The 18,263-nt window shown below is 33.5% G+C and overlaps 2 protein-coding genes across 3 annotated transcripts; one reads left to right on the top strand and one right to left on the bottom strand.

Moving 5' to 3' along the window:
* Positions 1-344: 344 nt before the first annotated feature.
* LOC112518881 lies at positions 345-5,032 on the bottom strand. The gene is made up of 7 exons (XM_025126669.1): positions 4,921-5,032; positions 3,790-3,884; positions 2,464-2,543; positions 2,317-2,372; positions 2,106-2,218; positions 1,694-1,752; positions 345-839 (listed from the first exon to the last, which is right to left on the bottom strand). Exons 1-7 carry the CDS (start codon positions 5,018-5,020, stop codon positions 545-547), a joined length of 798 nt encoding a protein of 265 aa, XP_024982437.1. The 5' UTR covers positions 5,021-5,032; the 3' UTR covers positions 345-544.
* Positions 5,033-9,253: 4,221 nt separating this feature from the next.
* On the top strand, positions 9,254-17,233 carry LOC112527486 (gamma aminobutyrate transaminase 1, mitochondrial-like). 2 transcript variants are annotated; one of them, XM_025138172.1, is made up of 19 exons: positions 9,254-9,360; positions 10,787-10,905; positions 11,493-11,577; positions 11,875-11,947; positions 12,536-12,633; positions 12,727-12,819; positions 13,018-13,091; positions 13,177-13,215; positions 13,303-13,391; positions 13,536-13,612; positions 13,695-13,769; positions 14,341-14,388; positions 14,470-14,553; positions 14,656-14,743; positions 15,064-15,142; positions 15,347-15,437; positions 15,692-15,770; positions 15,877-15,992; positions 16,837-17,233. In XM_025138172.1, exons 1-19 carry the CDS (start codon positions 9,328-9,330, stop codon positions 16,906-16,908), a joined length of 1,512 nt encoding a protein of 503 aa, XP_024993940.1. In that variant the 5' UTR covers positions 9,254-9,327; the 3' UTR covers positions 16,909-17,233. The 2 variants fall into 2 exon arrangements, with proteins under 2 accessions (XP_024993940.1, XP_024993946.1); XM_025138178.1 differs by having other exon boundaries at positions 10,802-10,905.
* Positions 17,234-18,263: the final 1,030 nt, after the last annotated feature.

Here is an 18,263-nt window from a genome sequence, read left to right on the forward strand (position 1 = left end):
TAAGATGTGAATCTTGTTTGACAAAAGAAAAGTCTCCATCTTAATGGTTCTAAAATCCTCTGAATAATTTTGCATCATGGACCTCCCTTAATCATTCAGCGCCCTAATTTCATTGTAAACAATTATCAAACAATTATATTTCATTCTGTACTATATCATAAGAGCCTCTTAATCATTCTGACCTAAGAATCGCAATCTGGATAAGCAAATGATTAAAAATGGATGTTTAACCAAATGTCGAGGTAATTGCTGACTAAAAGCAAGCCCTTCTCGAGTGGGTCGGTAACTTTTTTGGGAAAAAGACCGGGTCAGTATCTTATCAACGTATTTGTGGATCAGAGTGTGTTCGTAAACAACATTCCTTCTTAACGGATACACGCCTCTTATCCGGTAAAAGACAGCCAACATGTAGTGAACATTCCTAAAAGTGTACTTTGATCTGGTAATTATAACAGGACAAAAAGGCAGCCTTTAACCTGCTGCTTCTAATACAATACAAGAGTTTTAAGAAACCCTAGAAAACTAATGTATTTGCAAGCAGCATTCAAGTATTTTCATCAAGATCTTCATCAGAAAAACACAAGAATGGAATTTGTGGGTTGCGTTCATTGGGTTCTTCGTCGTCCTCAGTAGCTACCTCGGGAATTTTCCATCCCATATGGCTCACATACATTTTGTCGTATGCTTCAATGTTCAACCCCGAAGCCAGAAACATTTCTAGCTCATTCACAAATCGATCGATTCTCCCTCTTATGAAAGGTTTTGCAACATCTGCTACCATACTCTTGAACTCTTCTTGTTTTAATGCCGGTGAAACTTTAGACACCTTTGTCTCGTTTCTGCAACATAACAAATAACTACATCTGAATGATGAAAATTGCAACGATTTTCATGTTTGATACGCCCCAAGCTAATTGCAAATTTGCAATGTTTCAAGTTCAAGCTAATGTTCAGAGCTATGTTAACACTTCAAAGGTACATGGTGCCATCAATAATGATGTTCAGTTATCAAATGCAGCATTGTGCATTTAGTGTACCTTTGGTGCAGAGAATAGGACGAGACATGATAAAGTAAATACATGTTATTGGGACAAGACAGGATTGAGTGGGGCAAAAATGCACTTCTTTTTCCCACCAAAAAAGGTGGAGCAAAAACCAGGGAGGCAGGGAGATGGGACAAGATTGGTAAATTACAAAGCGATTCATGTCAAATTAAAACCCTAAGACGTTGCACAATCTTTCACCCACCTACCTCACTCTCATACGTCCCGTCCCGTCCCGTCTGTATGCACTTGGTACATGGACGGGACTCAACTGGACTAAACTAGGCGGGCAAGACTGAGGTAAGCGGATGAAAGAATTGTGGAAGGTTTTGGTCTTAATTTGACATGGGTGGTTTGGTAATTTACCAAGTTTGTTCCATCTCCGTGATTCTAGTTCCACCTATTTTGTTGGGACTAAAAAAAATGCATTTTTGCCTCACACAGTCCTGTCTAGTCCCAATTGTCGTATCGAACATAGGAGAGCAATTTTTTGTTATGTCCTGTCCTGTTACGGGTACCAAATCGCACCCTTAGGTCCAATTCTGTTTTGACCGTAAGATTCAAATTTGATGGGTATCAAGAAATGAAGATGCAATTATGTCCTTCAAAAAGTGAAGATGGAAAATGGTATTGCATGGAAGGAACCTTACCTTCTCCATGAATCTATGGCCCCAAGAATGTGGTGCACAATTATGTCAACATCTTTTTCCTACAAAGATGACAAAAAGGGGCAGATCAAATATGCATCAACTCAGCAAAAATATCATTTTCTTGAAAAGGTCACAAAGATTATTATATTAAAGTGAGAAACAAAACGAAATTGACACTATAGTCCCCTTATTGGGTGCTTTATGGGTGAAGTTTTTTAGGCGTGCACGAGTTGACCATATCCCCAAATTACTGACCATGAATTTATAGGTATAAGAGAATGGGAACGAGCAAGAGGAAAATTTACTTCATTCTTTATACCAAAGGCCAACAATTTGTAAAAGTAGAAACAAAAGCTAACAAATATTGGAGATTTACCAAGAAGTAGAGTACAAGAAATATAATAAAGTGAACCTGAATCAAAGCTTGAAGTTCCCTGCTCACCCAACTAGATAGCCACTGGTTCGGCTGACGATATTTGTTGGACTTCCAATAGCGTAATACATCAATATTACCGATTGAGTTACCTAATCCACCGAATTTGTAAGAAGTATATAGCAGAAATTAAGTATACATACACCAATGTCTATGTGTGTATATATATATATATATATGTCAAGAATACCTGGCTCAACGTAGTAGCACTGTAATCTGTATTTGTGGGCTTTTGTAAAGAAAATGCTACAAACACAGTGGAGAGAGCAAGTAAGCTTATGAAATTCAAACACAAGAATGAAGGGAAAGAATAGAACAGAATACAGAAAATAGTTACCTAGATTCTGAATTCTGATAGATAAGATGCTGTTGGAAAGAAGTTCCGTCATACCCATATATAATCGATGAACTTTTTCTCTGCATGATGGCCATAATTGTAAGGTTAGTTCACCAAGAATATAACAATCTCCGCAATCGAGAGACTCTAGTTTCCTTTCCTAAACAACAAGAACCAAAGGCGGCTCCATATATATCTCCTTAAGAATTACATTAAGAAATGCTTTTCTGATCTCAAGGTTTGATACAAAGGCTATCGAGGAATATCAGCCTGGGTAATAAACAACACCAAAGTTATCTTAGCCATAGGCTTAAAGGTCTCATCACGGTAATCTACAAATATTCCTTGGCTATCAACCAAGCCTCTAGACATGCAAGAGTGTATTCACTTTCTATGTGACTTGTATATGCCTATGAGCAGCAGAGCAGGAACGTCAACAAGCTCCAAAAAGTTCAATGGGCAGACGTTTCCTTGTGCATGGCATGCCTCCCTCCAAGATGTGTCACGACCTCAAAGGAGACATGATCAAAATAAAACTTATGTGGTGTGACTGTCATTACCACTATAAATCAGTTCAAAAAACTTAAATGGATCATGTGTTCATGACAATCAACACCAATCCCACATAAATAAAACATTTCCAATAATCAGTACTTTCCCTTGGCTTAACCCCACCACCACCACAAACACATACCTTGTGTTCTCCAATTGCTTAGATTTTCACTTATATAGAAAAACAAGCAACACCTATTCCTCTTTGACATTTGGATATTACCCTCCTTACAACGATGGTGCAATTATTGCAGGCTCTAGGCCAGCCCTTACCAGTGTCCAGATCCACATGGTACTCATATTAGCCAAGTGAACTCTATAAATCATATAGGTCCCTAAGCTCCACGAAATCCAAGACATCTATTTTTTTATATAATAAATAGAATCAACAATCTAAATCAGGTTCAGTTATGTTCCCCATTTCGTGTTTTCCAGAATTAGCTTCACATCTATGCAACTGGTGTGATATATTAGATATTATGTAATGAGACCCATATATTGGTATCTAGCAATATGATAATTAAACCGCATAGTACTTCCACTTGAAGATTTGATCATGACATCATAGTTGCATAGTTGAGGGAAGCAAAAACATGCTTCCATGACGTTCACATAGCAATCACCAATAAAAGGAAAGATAACTTAATAGCAGCATCAATAATAATCATTTTCACAAATTTCAACAACTTGGTTGAGCTCCGAATACACTAATCACTTGGGTAAGTTCTTTTCACCAACTGGTGCAAGATTGTAAGAAAGTTATGTATGACAAACCTTACAAAGGGGACATTTTACAAAGGATTGACAAGGACAATGCTTACTGCCCACAACTTTGGTCCATTGCAGGATGCAACTGTAGCAAAACTTATCTGCAAAATAGTCATTGTGGCATCATTAGTCAGCATTGTAAAAAATTTGACCATATGTGCAAACTCAAACATAAATACAGAGGTTTAGCCTCCATGCCCATGCCAACGTGACTATGCCTATTAAACTCCAACATTGTACCAAATGAGATGATAAAGGTCGTGTCATTTTCTAATATAACAACTTAACAATACAAACCACTATTGTTTTATGGTTCTTGAAAGCCTAATTACTGAATGGCCTGAGCACCAAAGAAAGAGATTGAATAGATCAAATGGGGAATATGTTGAGACATGAAAACACTCAAACTATATGCCACGTCCAGTGCAAGCTAAGCTAGGTAAATCAGCTCAAATTTTGACGCCATAAACACAAATCAAATCCTGAAATAAGGTTTTACGGGTGTCCAGATTTAAGTTGAGCATAAGTTTGACCATATACCACAAATTGAAACTTTCTTATATTTGATTTGTTTGTTTGTTTTTCTGTTCTATGTACAACAATAATGGTGGGTGTGCTCCAGTTGTTGACTATTGGCTAGCAGTTACCCAATTATAGTCGCTTCTACTTGATAATTGGAATATCCAGGAAAGCACATTTGTTAGGTAGGATACATGAAGCTACACCGACAACAGGGGGGAAGGACAAAAATAATGGAGCCTTAACATTTCAAATTCAAATCTGATAATGATTTTTCCACAAATTTAATTTCTGTCTCACACCACTACTATAAATGGCTATCACCTCATTGAATTGGTTGCTAATTGGGTCAATACAATTTGGCAGAATTTCATATGATCTCTCTTGATTGGAACCGAGAGGGGATATCCAGGTATATAAGCTTAAATGAGATGACAGAATACGAACACTACAGATGATCATTACACAATTTATACATCTAAAAAGAAGAACATCAGTAGAGCATATCGATTCGCAATCAGCCACAGGATATAAAAAACGAAGTAATTCTCGAAACTTCATTAAGATTTGGAGACCGTGGGAAGAGAAATCACAAACAGAGAAGAAGAAGATGCGTACGGAAACATTGATCCAAGTAGGATTCTTCAAGGATGGAGGAGAGGCAGATGGGGCATGAGTCGAAGACAGAGGAAGAGCTGCTCTCCTCTTTTTGCTCCATTTTTTCTTTTGCAGTATTGAACAAAGGAAGGGGGGTTAAGGGGATGTTTGCCTGTTTGGGAAAACAACCTTTTTTCTTTTTTTTTTCTTTTTTTTTTCTTTCCGTGCAGGTAAATTGTTATATAAGATACGTTTTGATGTACTACAATCTTACCTAATAAAATAAATTATAGTGTTGAATCTTAATATTAAGCATTTATCAGGTAAACATTTAGGTAAACGACCCCTAAATCGGTTTTACTATTTTCAAACTCTACATCATCAAATCCTAGCAAACACCGTTATCACTCCCTCTTGCTACTATTTGTCACCCATTGTTGTTTATTCTCCATATTGCATATCACATTGTTGCACTGCCATTGATCTTCCTCTCTTTGGTTAATTTTTTATATCAAAAAATATAATCAAAAAGAGGGAGATCAATAACAGGAGCCAACAACATGATAAGCGATATGGAGAACATATAACAACGGGGCGATGAGGAGCGATGAGAGGAATGATACCGGTGTTCAAGGGGCTTGAATGGACACAGGATTTGGGAATTGATAAAATTGATTTAGGTTTAGTTTAAAATCACCCTAGTCGGTTACAAACAATTTTTTTTAATAGTTAAAAAGATATAAGTAACCAATTTTTAGAAATTCCGTAGTTTGTTTTATTTAAAAAAAAGTTCAGCGGTTTAATCATTTAAAATGAAAAAATTTAATGGTTTTTTTATTTAAAAAAAATAGTTCAATTTAATCATTCTAAATGAGAAATTTTATTTATTTTTTCATTCAAAAAAAATAGTTTAAAAACTTAATCATTCAAAATAATAGTGTCTTGACGGGTTTTTATGAACTTTTCCCTATAATAAATGGTGTGAACTTTTATATTTTATAAAACCTCTAAAAATATTGTAACGATCCTGAAGATAACGTGCATCAGTTCTAATTTCACGTGCTTCAATGCTTGGATCACCTAAGCAATTAATTCAGGGGTTGTTCATTAAATGTATATCAGGTAAGTGTTTATTAAATGTCATTTACTTTACTAGGTGAGCATAAAAAAGAATCGATAATCTTACTTGGTAAAAGGCATAAGAAAGACCAAAAATCTTACATGGTAAGTGAGGATGAAAACTCTTACAAGGTAACAGATAACAGGTAAAAGACTTATCAAGAATTCATTTTGATGATCGATAATGTTACCCATTAAAGTAAGTGAAGACTGTGAAGTGGTGATTGTTGCCAGTAAATGTTTGGTGCACGACACCTTAGTAACTAGTTATGTGTCCATGTCATACATCAAAATCTAAAATTTATTGTAACACAATATGAAAATTTAACACAACTTCTCAACAAAAAAGGGGGGAAAATACAAATTTTATATTTGAATAAAATCGACATCAAAATGGTGACTGAACGCGTACTTTCATGATATTTTCAAATTTTATTTATACTATATTATAAAACATTTGACAAAAATTATTGAAAACTAAATTTTATGCATAAAGTACTGTTTATTAATGCATGTTACTTAAAACTCAATATTACAAGTAGATTGTGCGTAAGTACACTTTATTAAAGCTCTATATCCAAATTTGTGTAACTAACTACAGATAAACATAATCAAATACAAGATAAATATCTCATTTTAAATATAAAAATTCTAAAATATAATTAGGATAATCATTAAGTTTCAACAGAATACTTATTTATTATCCCTATGAAATGTTATGTTATTAAACCAAAAATAAATTATTTCATTATTAAACTTAAATAAAATTATAATAAAAAAAAATTACATGAACTTTTAAATAGTTGATTTGATATTAACATTCATATATTTTTTTTTTCAAATTTTTTATGATATATTCAAATTTATATCATATTAAAAAATAAAATCATTATTGCTTTCTTAAAAACACATAAATCGTATTATAACATTGACATATACAAATAATAAAATAGAACATTAAAATCGAGATTTATCTCACTGCATTGCGCAAGTACCCTTATAGTTGTTGTATACAGGAGTGACAATTTTACCAAATCACCTCGTACCAATCAAATTAGTACCAACTTAATTGGTACGGTTGGTAGCACCATACCAAGTATGCAAACTTGGTTGATATATAATATTGGAAGTCACATATCACGGTAGTAGAATGGTAATGACACGTTTAATTATTTACTTTTTTGTACTTTTTATGTATGGAATATTAAACATTGTAACTTTAGTACTTGCAAGATTTATTCTTTATAATTAAAAATCTTAAACATAATTACTTGGAAACTCAAAATTTGAACAAAATGACAAGTTTTCATATATGTAACTTGAAAACTTAAAAACCACTTTTTATGCATAAAGTATTGTTTATTAATGCATGTTACTTAAAACTCAATATTACAAGTAGATTGTGCGTAAGTACAACTTATTAAAGCTCCATATCTGAATTCGTGTAACTAACTGTAGATAAACATAATCAAATACAGTATAAACATCTCATTTTGAATATAAAAAATCTAAAACATAATTAGGATAATCATTGAGTTCTAACAAAATACTTAATTATTATCTTTATAAAATGTTATATTGTTAAACCAAAAATAAATTATTTTATTATTAAACTTAAATTAAATTATAACTAAAAAAAATTTAAAAAAATTACATAAGAATGAGAATTTTTAAATAGTTGATTTGATATTAATATTGACATTTTTTTTCAAATTTATTTTTTATTCAAAAATAAAATCATTATTGTTTTCTTAAAAACACATAAAATCGTATTATAACATCGACAGAGACAAAAAATAAAATATAACATTAAAATCGAGATGTATTTCACTGCATTGCGCGAGTACCCTTCTAGTATTTTATTATATATACTATATAATAAAGTATTTGACAAAAACTTTTAAAAATCATTTTTATTCATGAAGTATTGTTTATTCATGCACATTGTTTAAAATTCAAGATTACAAGTAATTATGCACAAGTACAACTTATTAAAAGTTCATGTTTGAATTCATATAATTAACTACAAATAAACATAATTAAATAAAAAATAAACATCTTATTTTAAATATAAAAAATATAAAATATAATTATGATCGTCAACTTTTAAGAAGATACTTAATTATTATTTTTATTAAAAAATTATATTATCAAACAAAAAATAAAAAAAAATGAAATAAAAAAATACACAAAAAATGGAGAAATTCCAAATAGTTAGTTTGGTTTAATATAAATATTTTTTTCAATTTTTTATGATATATTCATATTTATGTTTTATTTAAAAATAAAAAATATTACGCTTTCTTAAAACCACATAAAACCGTATTATAACATCGACCGAGATAAAAAAAAATGAAACACTAAAATTGAGATGTATCTCGCTACATTAATCGATATGCGTCTGGTTGAGATTACGTGTTTCTCTTTTATAATAATAATTAGAATGGTACTCGCATAATACAGTGAAATGCATTTCAATTTTAATGTTTCGTTTTTTTATCTCAGTCGATGTTATAATACGGTTTATGTGGTTTTGAGAAAAGAATAATATTTTAAAATTTTGAATAAAATATAAATATGAAAATGTCATACGAAAATTAAAAAAAAAATATTGATAAACTCACTATTTAAAAATTCCCCTTTTTTCTGTATTTCTTTAATTTATTTTCTTATTTTTGATTTAATAATATAATTTTTTTATAAAAATAATAATTAAAGATTTTGTTAGAATTCAATGATTATCCTAATTATATTTTAGATTTTTTATATTTAAAATGAGATGTTTATCGTTTATTTAATTATATTTATCTACAGTTAGTTACTCGAATTCAAACATGAATCGTTAATAAATTGTACTTATGCATAATTTACTTATAATCTTGAATTTTAAGTAATATGCATCAATAAACAGTTTTTCATGCATAAAAATGAAGTTTTTAAGAGTTTTTGTCAAATATTTTATAATATAAAATAAATTTACTTGTAATCTTAAATTTTAAATAATATACATTAATAAATAATATTTTATATATAAAAAAATAGTTTTTAAGAATTTTTATCAAATATTGGCAGGGATAAAAAGATAAACTCTAAAATTCAATTACGTTTCTTTTGTTATGCAATCAGCATCGTTATCCGTCGACAACAACCTTGACTATGAGTATGAGGTGGCTTTCAACGAATCAACACCACCCCCTCTCTTTTAAATCTCTCGCCGATATCCCTTCTGCAGACAATCATATCTTCTTTCAACAAAGCATTCAATCGATTCTTGGTGCTTTTATCATACAAATAATACAATAGAAGAAGATGAATACTCTGTTGCGAAAGGCCACCGCACAGGTCAGCCCCTCTTATTCTTCCCATTCATGCATTCAATCGGAATCGGAATCGGAATCGGAATCAGAATCAAAATCAAAACCAGTTTAGGGGAGATTAGAATGGTAATGTATGTTTACCGAAGTTAAATGGGTGCTTGTTAAAAGTAGTGTTCTACTAATACTGGCTCGATTTGATCTTATCGATCCTACTGAGACTACTGGATTAGGGGCTGTTTGATTGGTATTCCATTGAGTCATCTATGGATATAACTGTCTGAATGGATTAATCAATCTATTTGTATAGGTTGGGAATGTTTCTATATTTCTATATCGCTAAGCCAACCGAATAAGCTGTTCGTCCTATTAAGTTCATTAAGATGCTAACAAACAGATACTTAATTTTGGATGATTAAGATCTTATTGAAGCATATTAAGATCTTATTGAAGCTTACCGATAACAACACCGACTAGCCCCACATAACCCACCTCTAAGAACCACATGTGAGGAGGGATTCTAGAGAGCATGTTTCTTGCAGGATTCAAATTTAAAACCGTTGTGTATTTGAGCAAATTCGCTCTACCCATTTACCAATGGAGCTACACATTCGAGGCGAATAAGACATAAGATTCGTATCTCCCCCTTTTTTTTTTATTAACAACCCGCTATGCTAGCAGACTAATCCCAGGGCGACCACCTGCTATGCAGATGTATCTCCCCTTTTTGTGATCTGCTTTTTTGGTTGTTGTTGTATTCTTTTCAAATGATTAAGTAGTTGTTAGTTCATAAAGAATGTTTCTTTGCATCAACTTTATCGATTTTTATATATTTGTTGTCAATTTCCTTTAATAAAAAGGATGCTTTAGAACTCTAAAATATTGAAAAGCTTATACTCCTTTGGTCCCAATGATATTGTCATGTATTGATCGAGTCTTTTGTTATATTTGTAAATTTTATAACCAAAAGTGGGGACCAAAGCCAATGCGGGTCTTTCTGTCCAGGTGCAGGTCCGCACTGTTTTCCTACCGGAATCCTTCCAAAATCACGATATTAATCTTGTTCATGAAATTTATCTTATACGTGCTGGTCTTTGTTCCTTTTTACGTTTTTTGGCTCGTACTCTGAAACAACTGTTATACTCTTTGGGAATACAACCCACCCTCCGACCTACTTCCAAGTGGGATGTACCGTGTCAATTTGGTTTGACTTGGTTTTAGTCAACCACTTTTATTAGACCGGATGACCAGACGAAGCATTGCACAATTTTTTCGGGGTGGCGAAAGTGAAGCTATTTATAAAGATCTTATATATGTTCATATTTGCATAAGTGTGAAAGGTTGTAACTTTATATTTCATGCATATTTCTATAATGCCATGGTTACTAACACTCCAAATGCTGCACTGGAATTAATGTTATCTTTAGAATTTCAACTCTAATGTTTTTGAGAAGATGTGTATTATACAGATAGGTTCGTACACAAAAACCGTCGGGGGTTCTAGAGCTCTACTGGTGAGGTGGACGAGTACAGATGCAGTACAAAGTGATGATCTCTCAGTTGATCGTAATGGGTATGTTATAGCAATGCATCTTTGATGCTATGACTAACAAAGATCGAATTTTCTTTCTTAATTGCTAGAAAATAGAAAACTACTGGTGTTAAGTTCGTAATAAATCGTTTTGTTAAATTGGAAAGGAGTTTGTTTGTTTGAAAGTCAAAGCGTATGATCCGTTCAGGGTGCATTTGGTATGGGGCACATGGGACAGGACATAACAAAAAGCGTGTTGTCCTATGTGGCTATGTTTGATGTGATATTTTAGACCGGGATAGGACATGACTGACACCAAATTAGTTGGAAGAAGACCAAGAGACAAGATTGGTAAATTACTAAACTACCCATGTCAACTTACCCTAAACTCTTGCATAATTCTTTCACCCGGCTACCTCACTCTCCCTGGTCTGTCCCATATAGTCTTGTCGAGTCCCGTGTACAAAACACACCTAATCTAACCAAAACCAAACAAGCCCAGTATCTCACGCCCGAAGGTGGGCTGGGGGAGATGAGATGTATGCAGACCTGACCTCCACTCCCAAAAAGTAGAGCGAGTGTTTCTGTGAAGACTAGCCACCTAATCTGACCAATTATTCTAATCTCAGGTTCAAGGGACACGACATGCTGGCTCCTTTCACCGCCGGATGGCAGACTAGTGATTCAGATCCCTTGGTAATCGAGAAGTCTGAGGTAAACATTATCGACATAATACTCCATGTATCTAGAAGATTTGGTGCGTAGGAAGCTCAACAAAAGTGTTAAATTCAATTAAAATTGTGTTCTTGGTATGTTCATTCTCAAGAGTTGGACTTTAAGAACCAACTCACTTTTTGTCATCTGTTATCTATCTTCTCGAGTTTCTCGAAATGGGTACTTGAAGGTGGATATTAATAGTGGGCTACCTGATCATATCAAGGTTGACTTTTTTTTATCACTATGAAGATTGACTCTTTTTTACTCCATTTTTTTGGGTTCTTGGTCTTATAGGGCTCATATGTCTACGATATAAATGGGAAGAAGTATCTTGATTCTCTTGCTGGTCTATGGTGCACGGCTTTAGGTACAGTCTTCTATTCTAAATAATGCAAGACTGATAATTTAAGCTAAAAAACTTGTTCTACATATGTAGTACAATTGTTCAGTCATGTAAACGTAGTCCTATATAACAGTCTATTAAAGGCCTGTTTGTTAGCAACTTAATGAGCTTAATTGGACCGCTTAATCAGACCCACAGCTTATTCAGTCAGCTATACTTGACTAGTTGCTAGTGGCTTAATGATATAGAAAGTGACTTATTCAGTAAGCTTCTAGGGAGGAGCTTTATGCAGGAAAAACCTAGTCTTTTTTCTAAACTTCCCCTTCCAATCTAAAAACACGCTCCATCCATCTATGAAAAAATCCTCCCAAACAAAAACCTCCTAGTCTATACAAATGATTAATCCACACAGACGGATTTGTCCATAAAAGAGTTAATGGAAAAACCAACCAAACAGCTAGACATATATTTGACATCCGATGAAGTCGATTTTGTTGTAGTGTATGCTAATGTTAAAAAGTCCAAAAGTTAAAGGGTGCTTGCTATGAAACGTTTTACAAAAACGAGTAGTTTATTCAATTTTTGACGCACCTTACTTTCCGGAACTTTCAGGGGGGAGTGAGCCACGGCTTGTTGCGGCTGCAACCAAACAGCTAAATACTTTACCATTCTACCACTCCTTTTGGAACCGAACCACAAAACCATCTCTGGTATGATTAATCATTTGTGGGTATTCAATATATATAAAAATGGATTCATTCATATGACCATTAAAACTGCTTCCTTTTCTATATTGCATGCAGGATCTTGCAAAAGAACTCATTGAAATGTTTACAGCAAGTAAAATGAAGAAAGTCTTTTTCACAAATAGTGGCTCCGAAGCTAACGATACTCAGGTTTGCTTATCAACTTATTTTGTCTAGTTAATTCATAGTTCTTTAACGAATGATCATGATTCCGGTACTAACCAATTTTCTTGAAACCTTTTCGGGTTTATATCTTTTTCCACCTATAATAACTAACTTTTAAAAACCATTCTTGAACAAATAAACATAGAATTCTCATCTCCATCATTTTGTTCTTCCATTTTATAGGTGAAACTGGTATGGTATTATAACAACGCGCTTGGAAGGCCAAACAAGAAGAAATTTATTGCTAGATCTAAAGCGTAATTTTCTTTTTCAAGTGATCGTTCTTGCATTTCTTTCATTTCCGTGTCTTTTGTTCTAATTTGGTTCTATATATTTTCACAGATACCACGGTTCAACTCTCATATCAGCTAGTCTTTCTGGGTATGATCTTCAAGAAATTGCTATTGTCGAATGAAATGCTTCAGCTTTTTGGTTCAAATTCTCGATATTTATCTTTGTTTTTGTCAGCCTTCCGGCATTACATCAGAAATTTGATCTGCCAACTCCATTTGTGTTGCATACGGACTGTCCCCATTATTGGCGATTTCATCTTCCAGGTCTGCATTTGCCTTTTTTTTTAAGATATCTTTACTTTTAATCTCCATGCCAGTTATAAAAAATTTATAAACCAAACCAAACGAACCCATTTATCAAGATTGATGAGTTTGAATGATTAAAAGTTGATGTAAATCGTGTGGTAGGTGAAACGGAGGAACAGTTTTCAACCAGATTAGCAACCAATTTGGAAAACCTGATTATCAAAGAGGGACCAGAAACGGTATTGTAAAAGATACATGTATTAATCAAAGATCGTTAGTCGTTCTTGTGGATGACATTCGTTACATGTTTGTTGATTTCAGATTGCTGCGTTTATTGCAGAACCAGTAATGGGAGCAGGAGGGGTGATACCTCCACCTGTAGGTTATTTTGAGAAGGTTGAATTTCTATACCTTCACATATCAGGGTTCAGGGTTGTGCGTCCGTATCATAACTTAGTGTAATTGAACCATTCACTTCCTTAGTGATACATCATCTTGTGCTTTCTTGTGATAAGCACCATTACAACAAAATCAGCTTTATAGGACACCAAATATGTCTTAATAGACAGCTTTATAGGACCAAACAGTTGTGCATCGTATGTAAAAATGTTACAATAAGTTGGTGCTTGATAGTATTGGGCATCCGAACAAGATTCCTATAAAAAGATGTGTTCATATGACACTTCTCAAAAGTGTCCTATTAGCTTTTTTATAGAACACTTTATTTCAAGTGTCCTAAATCTTGTCAAGACTTCCAAGAGCGTCCTATCAACTTATTGCAACACTTTTACATAGGACGGACACTTTAAGTCCAATAAAGCTGTCTATTAGGAATTTAGATATACTTGGCGTCCTATAAAACAGATCTTGTAGTAGATATATTTGTGATCTATAGAATACATCATTCAAACGAGTGATTATATATGATTTTGGTCTTTAATATCTGGTCTTTTAAACCCGTATGCAGGTCCAGGAAGTTGTTAAGAAATACGACATTCTATTCATTGCAGATGAGGTACAGCAGTAGTTCTTTAAAATTTTCAGCATTAACGACGTCTTGAGTTTGTGATTCATGTTTTATAGTCGTTATTTATAGGTTATTTGTGCTTTTGGGAGGATTGGATCTATGTTTGGATGCGATAAATACAACATTAAGCCCGATCTTGTCTCCATAGCCAAGGTAGAATGATCCATTCATCTCACATCGGACCCGTCTTTCAATATAATCTTTCCGTTCAAGAACTAAAACTTCAACAAAATTCTGAAACCCGTGTTTGTTCAGGCCCTTTCCTCTGCATATATGCCTATTGGAGCTGTTCTTGTTAGCCCGGAAGTTGCAGATGTCATATCTTCCCAGAGCAATGAACTCGGTAAGATCACGAACGCTGTTCCATTTAAAAGAAAAAACAAAAGAGCCCGGTATATCAGGTGGGGTCTGCGGGGGGATGTATGCAGGTCTATGTTTACCCCAAGGGGTAGAGTGTTTGTTTTCGTGAAGACCCAGAAAAAGAAAGTTCGACCACAAGGTTTGAAGAAACCGAAAAAAGGAAAAGAAGTCGATTTGAGCCCAAAAAAGTTGATACGTCGAATTTTGAAAAAGAAAAACCAAATCTAGTTAAAAGTTATTCCATTTGATTTTGTGATTTGTATTTGGTCTTGAACTACATTTTCGGACCGTTATATTTGTTAGGAGTTTTGTCTCATGGATTCACGTACTCTGGGCATCCTGTATCGTGTGCCGTTGCTTTGGAAGCACTCAAGATTTACCGGTAAGTTTGCTTTCATATTTCCATGTGCTTTTCTTGTTTATATATATATATAGAATTATGTGGCGTGAAATTCCTTTTAAGCCGGTATATCTCACTTAAAAGTAGGGTCTAGATGGTGAGATGTACGCAGAACTATCCTCCACCTAAAGGGTAGAAAGGTCTTTCCCGTAAAGACTCTCTTTAAGCCATTTTTTGTATTTCCAGGGAGAGAAACATCGTTGAGCAAGTGAATAGCATCGCACCGAGGTTTCAAGATGGTTTAAAAGCCTTTTCATCGAGTCCTATAATCGGAGAGGTATTTCATCACCATCAAATGACTTTTCCGTTTATAATAAATGTATATTACTCTTTCTGTTCCAAAATAAATGTCTATTTTCCAATTCTACCCTTAATTATAAACATGACGAAATTCATTAATCCCTCTATTGTTAAGGGTAAAATTGTCATTTAGTTATTAGAAACTGCAATACTTACACATTTCTAAAACTGTGTGCCTTTTTCATTGGGGACATTTATTTTGTCGTTATCATATGTTTATCGATTTTGTAGATACGTGGAACGGGGTTGATCTTGGCGACTGAATTTGCCGATAGCAAGTCATGTGACACTCCCTTCCCGCCTGAATGGGGTGAGAAGAATGCGCTTGTTTTTTTAATTACATATACGTTCATATTTATCCCGAGTATTACACAAAATCCTTAACTATATCGGATTTTGATAATATTCGAGTTCAGGGGTAGGTGCATATTTTGGAGCCGAGTGTCAAAAACACGGGATGTTAGTACGTATTTCCGGTGACATCATAATGATGTCTCCGCCATTTATAATCACCTCCGGCGAAGTTGACGAGGTACGTTATCCATCAACTTTGAAGCACCATTTTTTTTCAACAGATTCTCTATAATTTCTCCAAAACGGAGAAACAAACATTAAAATCTTCAAAAACAACCAAAAATCTGATCGGATTTCGAATATGGAAACCAAGCCCCAAATTTTGGGTTTCGGATTGATTCGGGTATATAGTTATAATGCACAAAATATACATATTTAATCGATTTTAAGGATGAATTCAATCGATTGAGAGGATTGATGAAATTGATAATAGGTAAATAAATTATTTATGTAATATTTACAATATATATACACATATATTTTGGGCTTTCGGGCAGATTAGGTAGCCAAAATTCAAGCCCAACCCGCACTAAAATATCCCCCAAAAATCGGGTTTCGGATTTTTGCATTTCAGGGAATTCGGGTTTTCCTTGTTTTTTGTTCAGGTTCAGATTTCAGATCATTCGGGTTTTCTACATCCCTATTCATCCATGTCCTGTTCTGTCTTGTCCATGTCCAGTGTACCAAACGCACCCTAAATGAACTTCATTACATTCAACTTTATCGTTTAAAGTAAAACATTTAAAAAACATTCATCTGTTTAGCTGTTAATTTTAAAGAGTTCTTTAAATTTAGAGATTCTTACTTTCTCTCTCTTACTTTATTTATTTCGAGAAAATTTGGATGATCCGATGGAGAAAAAAAGGGTTAAAACTCAAAATTTCCATTTTTCTCTGTTTTGAAGAATCTGTTAGATGACCATCTTCTTATCTGTGAGGCTAAAGTTGTAGTAACCTTAAATGTTCATAGGATATCATATCCCCCCTCCATGACTAATGTTCGACAAATGATCGTTTTTGCAGTTGATAAGCATCTACGCAAAAGCGCTAAAGGCAACCGAAACTAGGGTGGAGGAATTGAAGTCTCGGAGTTAAGGGTAACTTGGGAAAATATCCGGGCTTCCGTGGAGAAAGTATATCAAGATTCTGAATTTTGCGATAACGGTTTTCGGAAGTTGGATGATTTTAGTAACGGTTTTAAAGTCCGATAGTTAAATTAGAATTTAGAGACTAATATTGTTATTTATTGAAAATTTTTCTTGTTTTTAGTTACACATTCAAATAAGGGCGAATGATCATTGCCAGAAGGAAAGTTATGGTGAGAAGTGTAAGAATGAGACTTGTACCCTTGATCACTTTTTATCTCATGTCACCCATGAATTGCGCTTTAGAAGGGAATTTGATCTAGTGCGTCTCGGTGCACCTCCTTAGTGTTGTTGACATTTAATTAGGATTGATCTAAGAGTGGAGATCAGAGATCTCTTCTTATGCTTATCATCATAACTTCTTTCTTATCGGAACTTAACTCTTCAATAAAAAGGCTAAAGGGTTATTTACCAACGTTATTCGAGTAAGCATGTACCAGGTGAGAGTCAAACACTCTAACTTACCTTATCAGGTAAGATTTGTGGTGATCAAATGACATAGTAGCAAGGGTGTTTAAAAAAAAACCAATAAACCGTAAAAGTCAGTCGGCTTAAGCGAAATTGGATTGGTTTTGGCGGTCCAGTTCAGATTTGGAAAATTGCTAAACCGGGCCCATATGTTGTTTGAGAGGCTTTTTTAGTGGAGTAAATCGATTGAACCAATTGCTTCAGAATATGTGATATTACACATTATAGACATCACAAGTTCTGCAACGTACTTACTGCTTACGTCTGCTCCACCACCGTGGTATCAACATGTTGGTTTTGCAATTAGATGCGTTAATGGTAACCATTGTGTGAAACTAGACTCCACAGAAGGATACTCGATCCATACCATACTATTACAACACATTTTTTTTATTTCAACTTTTCGTGTGTTGGCGCATGATCTACCCCGTATTTAGATCGAATAAACAAGTACACACAAATTTTACATGTTAATTGTATAACATTGTCATTTTAGAATAAATGAACATGTAATATAAATTATTTTATAAATAAATAAATAAAATTCAATTCCATTTCAAATCCTACAAACCAAACAGATAAGTAAAAATTTAAATTCATTTATCAAATTTATATTCTTTATTTAAAGTTATAATATTCACTTTGAAGACACATATCTCGATATTAAACCTATAATTATTATTAAATGTAAGATAAATTGTATTAAAATAAAACGTATTCCATTATGTTTTTATTGGGATTAGTCGGCTCACATAGCGGGTTGAATATCTAGGTTAATAGAAAAAAAGACATATTTTAAAAAACAACAAGAGATATCTTAAACAAGATTTTATCTAT

The sequence above is a fragment of the Cynara cardunculus genome (assembly GCF_001531365.2).
Source record: "Cynara cardunculus var. scolymus isolate 2C chromosome LG 1, CcrdV1, whole genome shotgun sequence".
NCBI classification, from domain to species: Eukaryota; Viridiplantae; Streptophyta; class Magnoliopsida; order Asterales; family Asteraceae; genus Cynara; species Cynara cardunculus.